This window comes from Erinaceus europaeus, chromosome 16 (genome assembly GCF_950295315.1).
Source record: "Erinaceus europaeus chromosome 16, mEriEur2.1, whole genome shotgun sequence".
In the NCBI taxonomy this organism is placed as follows: domain Eukaryota; kingdom Metazoa; phylum Chordata; class Mammalia; order Eulipotyphla; family Erinaceidae; genus Erinaceus; species Erinaceus europaeus.
Genome location: NC_080177.1, coordinates 61417100 through 61432964, shown reverse-complemented (window position 1 = coordinate 61432964; position 15865 = coordinate 61417100). Strand labels below are relative to the sequence as shown.

General features: G+C 36.6%; 1 protein-coding gene and 1 long non-coding RNA gene across 5 annotated transcripts in view; one reads left to right on the top strand and one right to left on the bottom strand.

The window, feature by feature from the left end:
* Positions 1–15865, top strand: part of LOC132533467 (uncharacterized) — a 220658-nt gene that overhangs the window by 57658 nt on the left and 147135 nt on the right. The gene's annotated exons all lie outside the window — the stretch shown is intronic.
* The window catches only part of STRN3 (striatin 3), an 80945-nt gene that overhangs the window by 54581 nt on the left and 10499 nt on the right, over positions 1–15865 (bottom strand). For all 4 annotated transcript variants that reach the window (XM_007516833.3, XM_060175237.1, XM_060175238.1 and 1 more), the window contains exons 2-4: positions 4961–5064; positions 4490–4563; positions 1442–1523 (exon numbers count right to left, since the gene is read on the bottom strand). In XM_007516833.3, the coding sequence (XP_007516895.1) occupies positions 1442–1523; positions 4490–4563; positions 4961–5064 (260 nt within the window). The remainder of the gene's footprint in view (positions 1–1441; positions 1524–4489; positions 4564–4960; positions 5065–15865) is intronic.

Below are 15865 nucleotides of genomic sequence, written 5' to 3'. Positions count from 1 at the left end.
TCCCAGTTCGAACCCTTGCTTCCCACCTGCAGGGTGGTCACCTCACAAGTGGTGAAGCAGGTCTGCAGGTGTCTTTCTCTTCCCCTCTGTCTTCCCCTCCTCTCTTAATTTCTCTGTCCTATCCAGCAACAACAAAAATGGTAAAAATGGCCAACAGGAGCAATAGATTTCATAGGGCTGGCACCCAGCCTCAGCGAAAACCCTGGAAGCAAATAAAAAAATAAAAATAAAAAAGGGATGGGGGGCTCTCTGCAAAGTCAGGAAAGGAAATCATGAATGTATAGTGGCATGTATATGATTTTGCAATTTTTCTCAACAAACTGGCTAGAAATAAGAGCAACAGTCAAACTGAACTAGGGCTACGGCTTTATGATACTTATAGAAAGACCACTCGCCAGAAAGGTACAGCGACAGAGCAAGGATACTTGTGAAAGGGTGATGGATCACAGGGCTCAAGCTGGGCAAGGAAAATAGCACAGTAAGATAGAACTGTAAGTAGAAGTGCTATGGGGGAATATGAAGTCAAGGATCCGAAGAACAAGGTACGGTCAGAGAGCAACCACTTAAGAATGAGAGTGAATGAGGCTGAATCTAAGATGTCAACCCATGGAACCTTTGACTTAAGACCAAGTTCGTGACCACACACACTACTGGGTACAGAAATAACAGTAAAGGTGATCAAAATTTAGATGGTTAAATAATTTTAAATTATGCAAAACATCAGTTATAGGCAAGTATCTAAGTTTTCAAAATATAAGAGAAGTAGATAATTAAAAATAAAATAAGATTTGAAAACAAAAGCACTTTTAATACAGCAAAGAATTCAAAGATAAAAAAAACATTTTTTTCAAAAACTCATGTAGAAGTGCAATTCGGCAAGTCACTTCTGAAAAGTTTCAAGTAGCCACTTAAAAAAAAATTCTTTTCTAAGCCAGTCAGACTTCTTAAAAGTGACATTAAATAGGAGAAATCTGCAGGTAGAATTAGAAGTATCTGTTAAAATGATCTATACATTGTTTTTATGCTGGCCTTCAATCATCTAGTACTTAAAACATTCTACTCTGCACATCAGATAACGTCATCCTGAAATATACAGAAAAGAAACTTTTAAAAGTAGTTCAATAGGTAAAGATGATTCTTTGTACACTCAAGCTCCAGTTTTAATCCCTCACACCGCATGCAATGGAGCAGTGATCTGGTCTGTCACACACACAGGAGTTCAGGTATGCACATGTGTGAGCACATATACACACACACACACACACACACACACACACACACACACACTTAAAAGTCAAGCTTCTTTCTACAAAGCAAGAAATAATGGAAGAATATACACTGTTCCACTACAATTAAGTAAAATTTTATTTGCAAATTGACTGAATATAAGCACTCTCATACCTAAATCCTTAAAGAAAGCTGAAAATGAACCATTACTCACTGTCTTAACAGCTGTCTGCCTTGCTTCCACGTTAACTGGCTATTCTGAGGTGCTGTGGGAGCCTCTGTGTCTTTGGTTTCTTCTATAAATTTAATAATAAAAAAAAGAAAAGTTTCATACATATTATTTCAATTCTTAAAAATATTTTCAAAGTTTTCTTAGGGTTAAATTCCCATAAAGTGTTCCTAAACATTTTGTTTAAGACAAAAGAAAATTAACTTACTGAATTATTACTGTGGGCCATTCATTTAAAATGTATTTATCCTCATAAACCAAATACTTAAGGACCATCCTCTTTCTTCATTTTAAAACTTGGAAAGCTCAGTGTACATTAACTATCACTACCAAGAATTCAAAAATCAAAATTCCATGTTTCAAAAGAAAATACTGTTAAAATAAATTTTTAACTACATAATTCTGTTCAGTACATCTGAAACTGAAAGGCTATATTTTTATATATGCTATTCAAAATCAGCATGTTGAGAGATTAGTTATAAAATTACTCAAAACTTAATTTTTATATTGTGTGTGTGTGTGTGTGTGTGTGTGTGTGTGTGTGTGTGTGTGCGTGCAGAGAGAGATATATTGATTGGTTTGTTGGAAAAGTAATGACACATTTCACATAGAAAAAATATAACATGACTTTTCTGACAATCCAGTGTGTTTGTGTATATGTATATATATGTATGTTCTCTTTTATTTTTATAATGCTCTATATTTATAAGATACACACATATATCTACTAACAAACTCTAATTCTATTCTACAAAACTACACAGTTAATTTTTAGACCTAGAAGTCAGAAAAAGTTTTCACTATCAGTAAAGAGTAAGATGTTATCCAAAAGTAACAAAAATATGTGTTGAAAAGTTTAATAAACAGTTTAATTTCATGTATGTTAAGCCTTCAACAAGTAAAATCTTACACTATTCATTGGCACTAATATTATAGAAGAACTTTCCCAAATTTTCCATTATGTAAGTAGAGCAGGCTCTAGAAAACCAGCTCAAACAGTGAATGTTGGGAAAGTGGCTCATATTTTTAAAACTCTTCAGAGTTACATGGGCAAATACCTTTTGCTAGTACTTCACAAATTCTCTGCTCCTAACAATCCCACTGTTAATAACTTCTTCCCAAGGAATTGCTTTAACTTCTAGAAATGGCCCTCCTATTTTTTCATCTGTAATTTTTTATTTATCTTTACATTACATATAACACATAATCACTGGAAAAATACAGTTAAATATACAGTTACTAAAATTTATCACTAAGTGTTAGTATTTAAGATTTTTATAATTTCTTATTTTCCATTTTAAAAGTCTTTCTTCCTATTAAAAATAAAAAAGTGAATGTGTATATTGACATCATGTAAGTATATAATATTCCACAGAAAATATATACCTATTTAAGCAGTTTCCTACTGTTTCCATTTGAAAACATGGAAACAAAAAGTTAAAAGTAAATGAAAATGCATTTGCATTTGTCAGTATTACACATGCTACTACAGTATCACTGAAGTACACTGTAAATATATAGACGCCTTAATGAATTATGTAAGATGCTCATGTAACCAGTATCTAGATGAAAAAAAGAATTTATCAATATCCCAAAAGCTTTCTTAGTGTCCTTGTTCAGTCACCAGTAATTATGTACTCCTAAAAAATATATACTATCCTAATATCTAAAAATTAGATTTATTTGATATGAATGAGACCAATTTTATCCATGTTCTTAGGTTTAGTAAGTTTGTACACTTTAATCGATAGTACTCCATTATGCTAAAATGCAATAAATTTATGGGCCTATCACACTACAACTATACAACTCTGTTTAATGCATAATAATAGGCTTATCCACTATAATGGTGAAAGGCACTTTTGTTAATATTTTTTAACTATTAAAAGTGGTTTTATGAACATTAATGTAAAAAATCTTACTATGCACACATATATGCATTTTAAAGAGTAGAATATCTAAGAATGAAGTTATTGGGTCACATGGCATGCTATATTCATTCTGTAGTACTGATAAATGAATTTCTAGCAATTTTATCAAATTTGAATTACAACACAAGCATTACTAAGTATACAAGCTTTAGTATAAACAACAATTAGAAGATATAATAACTGTCTCTACCGCTAAAGTTGGTAAAGATAAATCAACGTATGTATGAAGTATACTTAGTATTAAGCTAGAAATTTAGGTAAACTAAAATAATTATTATAATAACCAAAATAAATCCACACGTTTTCTTTTCCTTACCAAATATGCTTTGATTTTATTAAGGAAACTATAAAGGAAAAGAAAAATTTTAATCCAAATAAGACAATTTCTCTTTGACTTAGTGACCAGCAACAAACTCAATTTGAACACACCATAAAAAAATGTGTATATAAATGTCATAACTATACCCAGGAAATAAGGAATTGATAGTAGTGTCCCCAAATACTATTTAATATAAATAAAAAATTCCATATTTATTACTTTTACCAGAGTGTTGTTTTAGCTCTGGCTTATAGTGGTGCTGGGGATTGTACCTGGGACCTCAGAGTCTCAGGCACTATTCTCATACTCACTGTTTAAAGAGCAAGACAGTTCAACTTAATTTTGTCCTCACTTGGCTGCCTCTGTAGTTTTCAATTACAATCAAATTTCCAATTTCTTTACGACTAAAGTAAGTTGATCCCACATAAAAAGAAATACTAAGAATAAAAAAAAAAAAAACTAGTTGGGGTGGGGAAAGAACCGCTTATAGGTAAAAGAGTAACTTTCATTACCTCTGCCTACAATTACTACAAAAATGCACCCAAGTTTTCCATCATTTTCAACACAAGATAAACAATCTCAGGATTGAGATGAAGAAGAAACTAGTAGCTTTCATTCATACATTATTTTCCTCCTGATTTTAGACAATTATTAACAGTAACAGAGACTAATGCTAGCAAGGTAAAATGAAGGTTAAAGAAAAGTACATTAAACAAAAATGGATTTAATAAACTTCTTGAAACACAGCTGAGAAAGGAAGGTTAAACAAAAGATCAAGTTTACCTGATTCAAAGGTTGGCATTTTCAAATCACCCTGGTTCAATTCTGTGCCATATTTTAATTTGTGATACTTTGCCCTGAAATGTTAATAACAAGTTATTGAAAAAATTATTTCCTTTTTCTACACAGTTAAGTAACTACTGATATATATTTCTACAATAAACTTTACTTGCAAAGAAATTTGTAAAAATACAAGAACTATAACATATAGTCTAATTTTTATACCAAGTTAAGATGACTTATCCCTGGTATCTGAAATAATTGCAACTTTTAGATTTGATAATAAACACACTATTTCAATAAAAGATTTTAATTCCTTTTCCTATCTTTTCTATGTAAGCAAATGAAAATGTGTATTTACAGTAATGTATTATATCTATCGGAACTTTAAAGTCAAATATAATTGTGCAATGGTATAAAAGAAAGTACTGTTCTATATACATAATATTCACATAGGAGATGAGAGATACATACCTTTCCTGTTTTAATGCATATTCCAACATCTTTATTCTTCTAACTAAATCCTTCTTCAAGTTCTCTTGACCTTTTCTTTCTCCTTGTAAAAATGCTATCCGGGCCTAAAAACATAAAAGGTTAATTGGTTTTCATTTTTTCTTAACTAGATGTAGAAATGTTAAAAAGGAAAAAAGGGGGCCAGGTGGTGGTGCACCTGGTTAAGCACTCACATTACAGTACGTACGCAAGGACGTAGGTTCAAGTCCCTATGCCTCACCTGCAGGCGGAAAGCTTCACAAGTGGTGAAGCAGGGCTGCAAGTGTTTCTTTGTCTCTCTTCCTCTCTATCTCCTCCTCCTCTCTCAATTTCTATCTATCCAATAATAAATAAATATATTTTTTAAAAAATAAATAAAAAGAAAAAAATGAAAGAAAAGGAGGAGGGGCAGGTGAGTGCACAGGATCCAGGTTCAAGTCCCCAGTCCCCATCTGCAGGGGCACAGAAGCTTCACAAATGCTGGAGCAGTACTGCAGGTGTTTGCTTGCCTCTCCCTATCTCCCTCTTCCCTCTCAATCTGTCTCTATCAAAAATAATAATAAAAAGGGAAAACAAGTGTAAGCTTTGTGCTTTTATTCAATAAAGCAAGATTTAAAATTCATGATGGTAATCCACCAACTTTCTCTGCAGTCATTTTTAAAATGTTTAATAACAACTAGGGGGCAATAGTATAATTCTGAAGTAGAGTGAATGACTCAGGTCCTGAGTTAGTTCCCCAGCAAACCTTTATCCCAAATAACTAACTAAAAGTTAATTTTCGGGCAGGGGTAGATAGCATAACGGTTATGCAAAGAGACTTTCATGCCTGAGGCTCCAAAGTCCCAGGTTCAACCAGAGCTGTGCAGTGCTCTGGTAAAAAAAAAAAAAAACTAAAGTTAATTTTCTTTATATCATTAGAGGTCTCTAATATTAGTAATATGTACATTATCCTGTAGGAAACTTTTATATATATAAAAACTACCTATTCCTAGTAAGTCACAAAAAATTAGGACTACTACATTCACATGTAGATTGTTTTGATAAAATAATATTCATTGTCTCATAAAAAAACATGATTACTGGGCGGGTGTAGATAGCATAATGGTTATGCAAAAATACTCTCATTCCTGAGCCTCCAAAGTCCCAGTTTCAATTCCCAGACCACCATAAGCTAGAGCTGAGCAATGCTCTGTTAAAAAAAAAAAAAAAAAAAAAACTAAGGGCAGAGGGTAGATAGCATAATGGTTATACGAACAGACTCTCATGCCTGAGGCTCCAAAGTCCCAGGTTCAATCCCCTGCACCACCATAAGCCAGAGCTAAGCAGTGCTCTGGTAAAAATAATAATAATAATAATAATAATAATAATAATAATAATAATAATAATAACAACTAAATAAGAGCAAGAGACACCTGCAGCACTGACTGCTTCACCTCAAGAAGCTTCTCCCCTGCCGGTAGGGACCAGGAGCTTGAACTAGGGTCTTTGCACACTCTAATGTGTGCTCTTAACCAGGTGTGCCACTGCCTGGCCCTGGCACATAAACTTTTATATAAGTCAGTAATAAGAATAGTCATCACCCCTCTTTGCATGCATACTCAGAAGGGAATAAGTTTAAGTGATAACAATCTCATTAAAACAGCATTTTCCAATTTAATTCTTTTTTGCCTCCAGGGTTAGTGCTGGGGCTCGGTGTGGGCACTCCACTACTCCTGGAGGCCATTTTTTTCCCATTTTGTTGCCCTTACTGTTGTCGTTATTGTTATTGTTGCCACTGATGTAGTAGTTGTTGGATAGTTTAGAGAGAAATGGAGAGAGATGGGGAAGACAGAGACGGGGAGAGATAAGACACTTGCAGACCTGCTTCACCACTTGAGAAGCGACCCCCCTGCGGGTGGGGATCCGGGGCTCCAACCGGGATCCTTATGCCGGTCCTTGTGTCCTTCTGCTTCGTGCCACGTGCATCTAGCACTCGCTGCGCTACCACCCGACCCTCTTAAGTTTTAAAAAGCTTATGAAGGCAAGGGGCGGCGTAAGGATACCGGTGCGAGCCAAGGGCTCGAACCAGGATCCTTTCGCTGGTCCTTGTGCTTTGCACCACGTGTGCTTAGCCCGAGGCACTACCAACCGACTCCCTGATTATCTGGTTCTGTCTCTCTCTCCCTCCTCCTATCTTTTTCATTAATAAATAAATAAAAATACTTTTTTAAAATAAGTGTTAAAAAAAAAGATCTAACTCTGGACATCATGCTAGAGAGTTCAATGCTGTGAACCACTCCCCCAAGATGCCTCATTGCCTTTTTTTTTTTTTTAAAGAATTATGTATTAATGAGGGGGGAAAAAAGAGCCAGAACATCAACTCAATAACATAAAAAGCATTTTCCAAAGATAAAAGGAAGTTTACCCCTCTTAAGATACAAAATTATAGTAGCCTGTATCTGAAATTAAAAAAGAATGTAAAAGTTGGTGAGGTCCTGGCCTACTTTTTATTATTATTATTATTTTGCTGTTGTTGCTGTTCTTATTGTTTGGTTGGTTGGTTTTTGTTTTAAAAGACCATTAGCAAATTATGTAATGGATTCTAAAAGCACATTTCCTGATTGACCATTTAGGAATGTCAGTGGCAGAACACTCCAATGATGTTTGTTTCAGGAAGGATAATAGAGACAAAAGTAAACCAGTGGGACTACATCAAGCTGAAAAGCTTCTGCAGAGTCAAAAGAATCATCACAAAAAAAACAAAGACAGACTATCAAATGGGAGAAGATCTGTACATCCATACATTAGACAAGGGACTAATAATTAAAAATATATAAAGAGCTCACAAAACTCAGTAACATAAAAGCAAGTGACCCTGTTAAAAAAAAATCATGCAATTTTCACCTAAGAGAATATCTAGATGATGAACAGACAACTTCACACTTGTGACGATGTCATACTCAAAAAGTACAGAAGATAACAAATGGTACAGATGAAGGGGAAAAGGAACTCTTGAACACTGAGAATGTAAACTGATCAAGTTCCTGTGGAAAACAATCTAAAGTTTCCTCAAAACACTGGAAATGGACCTGTCCTATGACCTGGCAATTCCTCTCCTAAGGATTCAAAGGACAAAAACAAAAACAAACAAAAAACAACCTACCAATAGAGGTCTTTGTACACCTATGTTGATAGAACTATTTGTAATAGCTTAAACACAGAAGAAAGTCAGATACCCAACTACAGATGAGTGGTTAAGAAAGCTGTGAAACTATATACTGGGTAGTCAAAAAAATTCTGATGTATTTTCCTCTGCAAAAATATATCATGTAAATATAATGGGCTTAGACCTCTAACAGATGATCCCTCCCTCCACTATCACTGGGCACTTTCATCAGGAATGTCATCATAAGCCCTCTTGTGAGCCTCTACAGAACGTTGCCCTCAATGGAGAATAGCAATGGTAGGGACTGTCCCACTCTTAGTATGTCAACCTACTATATCACTCGAGAAAGACTGGTCCTGAAATGAGTGCAGCCTAGAATATTCCTAGCTGTGATGATGGACTGCAAACTCTGACAGGGACGCAGAGGTTACACAGGCTAGTGTGCTAAACATGAATAGATATAGGCCCTAGGTCAGATGGATGTGGTTTTACAGTTAATGATAGTTAACTTTCTTCATATTTGAAAGCTACTCTGTGCCCTAATCCAGATTTCTACTCCTAGTCTCAACTTTTACATGTTTTTTTTTCCTTAATACTAATTTCTTTTTTTACTTAGAGAGAAATCAAGGGGGAATGGGGAGATAGAGGAGAGATAGGGACTGGGGGCTTAAAACCAGGTCCTTGTGCATTCATTGTAACACGTGTGCTCAATAGGGTGATAAAGGCCCCGCCTTTCTCTGTGTTTCTCTCTATAACTGTAAAGAAAGAAGTGTGAATATACTTTTAATTGTATCTCGATTTTTCCCTATTTAATTTTTACAATTTATTGTAGTTATACTATACACCAATTGACAATATTTGCTGATGTGTCTACAATGAATAAACATGTTATTTTCAGAATAATAACAACACAAATGAAAAGAATTTTAAAGGAGTAACGTTTTATATGTTATTATAATTAAATTGATATTAATCTGAACTAGGTAGAATGTTAATCTTAATCCCCAGGACAATCACTAAGAAAATATGAACAGCAGAGTCAGTAAAATAGTTAACTTGAATAGCATGCTGTTTTGCAATGTACATGAACCAGGTTCAAGCCTGGCCCCCAGTGCACTGGTGCTGTGGTCTCTTGCATTCTCTGATTCTATCTAAAAAATAAAATAAAATAAAAACAGTGCAGTACAGAAAGTGGAATAGCACATAGAGTCTCTGACTTGTCAGAATGAAATCTTGAGTTAATCTGCAATACCACATATATCAGAAGCCAGAGAAATCATCTGGCTCTCTTTCTCTCTGTCACACTCATTTCTAATTAAATAAACCTTAAAAAGAAAAACAGTTGTGGTCCGGGAGGTGGCACAGTGGATAAAGCATGGGCTCTCAAGCGTGAGGTCCTGAGTTCGATCCAATCCCTAGCAGCAAATGTACCAGAGTGATGTCTGGTTCTTTCTATCTCTCTTCCTATCTTCCTCATTAAAAAATAAATAAAATCTAAAAAAAAAAAAAAAAAACAGTTAAAGAAGAAGTTAAAATTATACACATATAGTTCCCATTTAAAGTTCTTTATGGGGAGTCGGGCTGTAGCGCAGCGGGTTAAGCGCAGGTGGCGCAAAGCACAAGGACCGGCATAAGGATCCCGGTTCGAACCCCGGCTCCCCACCTGCAGGGGAGTCGCTTCACAGGCGGTGAAGCAGGTCTGCAGGTGTCTATCTTTCTCTCCTCCTCTCTGTCTTCCCCTCCTCTCTCCATTTCTCTCTGTCCTATCCAACGACGACAACAACAATAATAACTACACAATAAAAAAAAAAAAGTTCTTTATGACACTGAAACCGAGATGAGAAATGGATATAGGCCATTATCCATGACCAAAGTGATCATGATGCGTCACTACATACTCATCAGAGAGCAGGTCATAACTCTTGATTGGTCAATAAATAAGTCATTAAACAGAACTAGTACTGAAAACTACCTACTCAACACAAAAGGCAATAATGAAAGAAAAGATCAAAGAGAATTTGATTTTTAGTAGTGAGATCTTCATCAGCAAAGATTAGTCTCAATAGTAATCTTGTTTTCTTTTCCAACCTTCTCAGCTTTACTTTCCTATCTGCACTGATAAACTTTACCAATTATGATTTAAGTTCAAAAAAAGCAAGCGACTTTGTTTATGGGTTTATCAATGCCTAGCACATACATATTAAGTAGATATTCAATAAACAAGTCAATTAATGATTAAACAATCTCACCAGGGATAAGTCCTATAAGAAATGTCTTTCCCGTGGCACACCTGGTTAAACACACACATTACAGTGTGCAAGGACCCGGGTTCAAGCCCTTGGTTCCCACCTGCAGGTGGGGAGGCTTCACGAGTAGTGAAGCAGGGCTGTAGGTGTCTGTCTCTCTCCCTCTCTATCTCCTCTTCCCCTCTCAATTTCTGGCTGTCTCTATCCAATAATAATAAATCAATAAAATATATTTAAATATATATATGTATATTTCCCATTTTGGTGTACTGTGCCAAAGTAAAGGACTTTAGGATCAGGTGGAATGTTCCGGCCCTGGAACAGGATAGAGGAGAAAGAACAAAGTTGGGGGTTAGAGTGTTATGTGGAAAACTGAAATGCTACACATGTGCCAACTACTGTACTTTACTGTCAACTACAAACCACTGATCCCCCAATAAAGGGGAAAAAAAAGGAAAAAAGAAAGGAAAAAATGCCTCTCCCATTTTAAGAGCAGCCTAAAGGAATATATATGTGCATATACAGAGTTGGCAGATCTGGTAGGATTATAAAGAACTCCCATCTGATAGGTTTCTATTTTCTCTGTAAGTAGGAGGTAAAGACATCTGCTGAGTTAGAGGGGGAGGCAGAAGGGTTGATTATTTACATTCAGTACATGGTTGCATTGATGTTTCTCTTGAAAACAGTATCTAAATCAGACTCAAATTGGCAGAGGTTTGACTTAGCACTAGTACCTTAAATCTGTCGTCACATGATTTTATTTTAAACTAGCCACTAGAACTTAATGGATTCTACAACTTAAAATAATTTTTCAAAGTCAAATACTGAATGATTCCACTTACTTGAGTTAATATTAGGTCAATCAAATTCAGAGATAAGAAATAAAATGGTAGTTATCAGAGGCTAGGGTTACAGGGTAGTTAGTGTTTAATGGATATACTAGTTTTATAAGATGAAGAGTTCTGGAAACAAATTGTAGTGATGGCTGCACAAAATAAAGTAATTTAATAATGTGTATTTTACACAAAAAAGTGGGAGAAAGATTCAGTTAGAGTATTTATATGAATAAGGAGCATAAACGGCATACTGTTACTTTTAAAGAATACTTAGTCACTTTCTTTAGAGAATGCAATACTGTTAAAACCTAATATTCTTTAGAGATTGAATTTAAATAAAAAGAAATAGGTGTTAGATGTCACATTGGTTTTTGTTTATTTATATCAGATAGCACATCAGAAACTAAAAGTTTAAAATAGAACAGAGGACTTAAAAAAAAAATGAGCCAGAGGAGCCCAGCAGTGGTGTACCTGGTCAAATGCACATATAACTATCTGCAAGGGCCCCAGTTCAAGACCGTGGTCCCTACGTACAGGGAACAAGTTTCATGAGCAGTGAAGCAGTGACACCTGTAGAGGTGTCTCTATCTTCCTTTCTTGCCTCTCCCAGCCCATCTCAATTTCAATTTCTATCTAGCCTATCAAAAGAAACAGAAGTATAATGCACAATAACTGACTACAGGAATGAGACTGAAACAGATGTGAGATGGATGACAGGCTTGAAGCTGATGTGCTGCAGTGCCTAAAAATAAAAAAAATAATAATAAAGGGGAAATGGCCAACTGAATTGGTGGATTCATCCTGCAGGCCTTGCACCCTAGCAATAACCCTGATGGCAATAAAAATAAAGTAAATAAATACAAAAACTGTGAGACAGCAGAAACAGAAAAATAATAATACAAGAATACCAAAAATTAGAAAGATACAGTGATTAAAGGAATAATTAGTGGGCTGAGGAGACAGAATAGTGGTAATGCAAAAAAATACTTTCATGCCTGAGACTCTGAAGTCAAGCTCAATTCTTAGCACCACCATAAACCAGATCTGAGCAGTGCATTTGGGTGTGTGACACTGAAACAGTTTGTGTGTGTCTCACTAAATTATTATTTTATTTTTTTGCCTCCAGGGTTACTGCTGGGGCCCAGTGCCTGCACTACAAATCCTAGAGGTCATTTTTCCCATTTTTGTTGCCTGTGTTGTTATTGCTGCTGCTGTTGTTGGATAGGACAGAGAGAAATTGAGAGAGAAGGGGAAAACGGAGAACAAGATAGACATCTGTATACCTGTTTTACCACTTGTGAAGTGAGCGCCCCCCCCTGCAGGTGGGGAGCCGGTGGCTCCAACAGGGATCCTCACACTGGTCCTTGAACTTCACGTCATGTGCAATTAACCCGCTGCGATACCGCAGGGCCCCCACTATTTTTTTTTCCCCCAGAGCTCTAGGTTCTGGGAAAATGACTGGAGAGAATGGGGACACAGAACTCTGGTGGTAGGAACAGTGTGGAATCATATCCCTGTTGCCTAATAATTTTGTAAACCAGGGAGTCGGGCTGTAGCGCAGAGGGTTAAGCGCAGATGGCGCAAAGCACAAGGACCGGCAGAAGGATCCCGATTCGAACCCTGGCTCCCCACCTGCAGGGGAGTCGCTTCACAGGCGGTGAGGCAGGTCTGCAGGTGTCTATCTTTCTCTCCTCCTCTCTCCATTTCTCTCTGTCCTATCCAACAACGACAACAACAATAATAACTACAACAATAAGACAACAAGAGCAACAAAAGGGAATAAATTAAAAAATAAATATTAAAATAATAATAATAATAATAATAATTTTGTAAACCAATATTAAATCACTAATAAAGAAAAGTGGAAAGAAAGGAAACGGGGGGGGGGGTAGGAAAAAGGAAATAGCCACCAGGAATGGTGGATTGCTTGTGTAGGCACCAAATCCTAAGGATAACGTTGGTGGCAAATGACTAAGCAAACAGCATCAGGGAAATAGCTCAACTGGTAGAGAAGGACCCGCACACTTGAGGCTCCTGCGTGCCTGAGACACCCCACTTGATTCACTGGTATTGCATGTGTCTGAATGGTGCTCTCTTGTGACACTCACTCTCTACCTCATACAAACATACTGAAAAAATTTTAAATAAAAATAAGCGAAATTCAAGAAAGTAAAAAGTGATTACTTCTGGAAAGTGGCACTAGAAGAATAAGAGAGCTGTAAGGAACAAGCTGTTTTGTTGTAAACTTCTTAGCATTTGGGAATGTATCCTTTGAATAAAATTAATTTAGGAGAACTAACAGAATTGATAGCAGTAGCACACAAAGCCTACATGCCTGGTGCTCTACAAAGCTCCCAGCTTCAATTTCTGGTACTATTAAGACATCTTTCATTAGTATTTGATTTGGTCCCTATAGATATTTTAATCATTTTCACTTTCCCAACTTTACATAAGCTTTATATTCTTCCTTTCCCCTAGTTATTCCTTTATTTAAAAAAAAAAAAAAATGCTATTTATTCCTGAGGAAGACAGCATAATGCTTATGCAAATGACCTTCAAGCCTGAGGCTCTCAGCTTCCAGGTTCAATCTCCCATTCCCTCCAGTACTTTTCCCAAGGTCAGAGTGAAATAGAAAGGGAGGAGGGAGGGAGGGAGGACTGCTCTCAGTGCTGCTCAGAAGCTCCCCACAGGGGGACCAGGAACTTGAACTCAGGTCCAGGCTCATGGTAACAAATGCAATCTACAGGTGAGCTACCACCTGAACCCCAGCTTCCTTATTATTTTATAGTAAAAGTATACACTCCTTGGCAATAATATTACCTTTGACAATATTAAACATTAACCATTTTGACATCCTATTGTGGTATAAGATATATAACAAAAAATGTAAATACAAAGGCAGTAAAGAAGGGGCTAGTTGGTAGTACAACCCAGTTGAGTGCACAGGCTACAATGTTCAAGTACCTAGGTTCAATCCCCAAGTCCCCACCTGCAGGAGGAGGCTTCACATATGGTGAAGCAGTGCTGTAGGTGTCTCTCTTTCTAATTTTTGTCTCTATCCAATAAGTAAATTTCTTTTTTTAAAAAAAAGGAAACAATATTTAAACTAATATAAAGAAAAACAAGAAAGTGCCACCACTGCAGGTTTCTACCTTCATCAAACTCAGCTGCTTCTCTTTTTCCTCAGCCTATAGGAGCCACAAGATACAATCACCTGAAACTGGGGGTAGAGAAGCCAGGAGCTGAAGAGAAAAGGCAGCAAGATGAATTGAAACAGACTAAGAGAGACTGGCAGACAACTGAGATGACAGCATATTCATAAAGCTTTGTACTGTGTTGGGAAAAAAGACTAGTATTAAGCCTTACAAAAGAAATAAAAGCAACTAACTGCAACCACAAAGTAATAATCTTAAAACAAGACCATAAAATAAATTTGAGGGGGCCAGGTGGTAGCACCGCGGGTTAGGCGCACATGGGGCAAAGCCAAGGATCAGAGTAAGGATCTTGGTTTGAGCCTCCCACCCGCAGGGAGGTCGCTTCATAAGGGGTGAAGCAGGTCTGCAGGTGTCTTGTCTTTTTCTCCCCCTCTGTCTTACCCTCCTCTCTCCATTTCTCTGTCCTATCCAACAACAATGACAAAAATAATAACAACAATAAAAAACAACAAGGGTAACAAAAGGGAAAAAACAGCCTCCAGGAGCAGTGGGTTTGTAGAGTAGGCACCGAGCCCCAGCAATAACCCTGAAGGCAAAAAATTAAAAAATCGAAGAAAATAAATAAATTTTAAAGTAACAAAGGCTATTGGGTAGTTTTTGAAAGAAGTCAATAAAAAACAAAGTAAATGGGGAAAAAATTAACTAGTGTGAAGAATCACAAAATATACTAAGTACAAGTAGATATTTTATAATAAATCATTCTATCAACAATTACTATATATGCATAAAGAAACAATCTGTGTCTGAAAATAAAAATAAAATAAATAATAAAATAATAAAAATAAACAAGAATCCTAGGAAAACATTCAAACCTAGCACACTAAAAAGGATCAAGAATCATAAATGGGGAGTCGGGCTGTAGCGCAGCGGGTTAAGCGCAGGCGGCGCAAAGCACAAGGACTGGCATAAGGTTCCCAGTTCGAGCCCCCAGCTCCCCACCTGCAGGGGAGTCGCTTCACCAGTGGTAAAGCAGGTCTGCAGGTGTCTCTTTCTCTCCCCCTCTCTTGTCTTCCCCTCCTCTCTCCATTTCTCTCTGTCCTATCCAACAACGATGACATCAATAACTACAACAATGAAACAAGGGCAACAAAAGGGAATCAATAAAATAAAATAAAATAAAAGAATCATAAATGCAAACTGTTAAAAAATAATATTGAAAGTTTAGTCTTAAAAATGCTGATCAGGGAGTGCGGTAGCGCAGCGGGTTAAGCGCGTGTGGCGCAAAGCGCAAGGACCAGCATAAGGATCTGGGTTCGAGTCCCGGGCTCCCCACCTGCAGGGGAGTCGCTTCACAGGCGGTGAAGCAGGTCTGCAGGTGTCTATCTTTTTCTCCCCCTCTCTGTCTTCCCCTCCTCTCTCCATTTCTCTCTGTCCTATCCAACAACAACATCAATAACAATAACTACAACAACAATAAAAACAAGGGCAACAAAAGGGAAAATAAA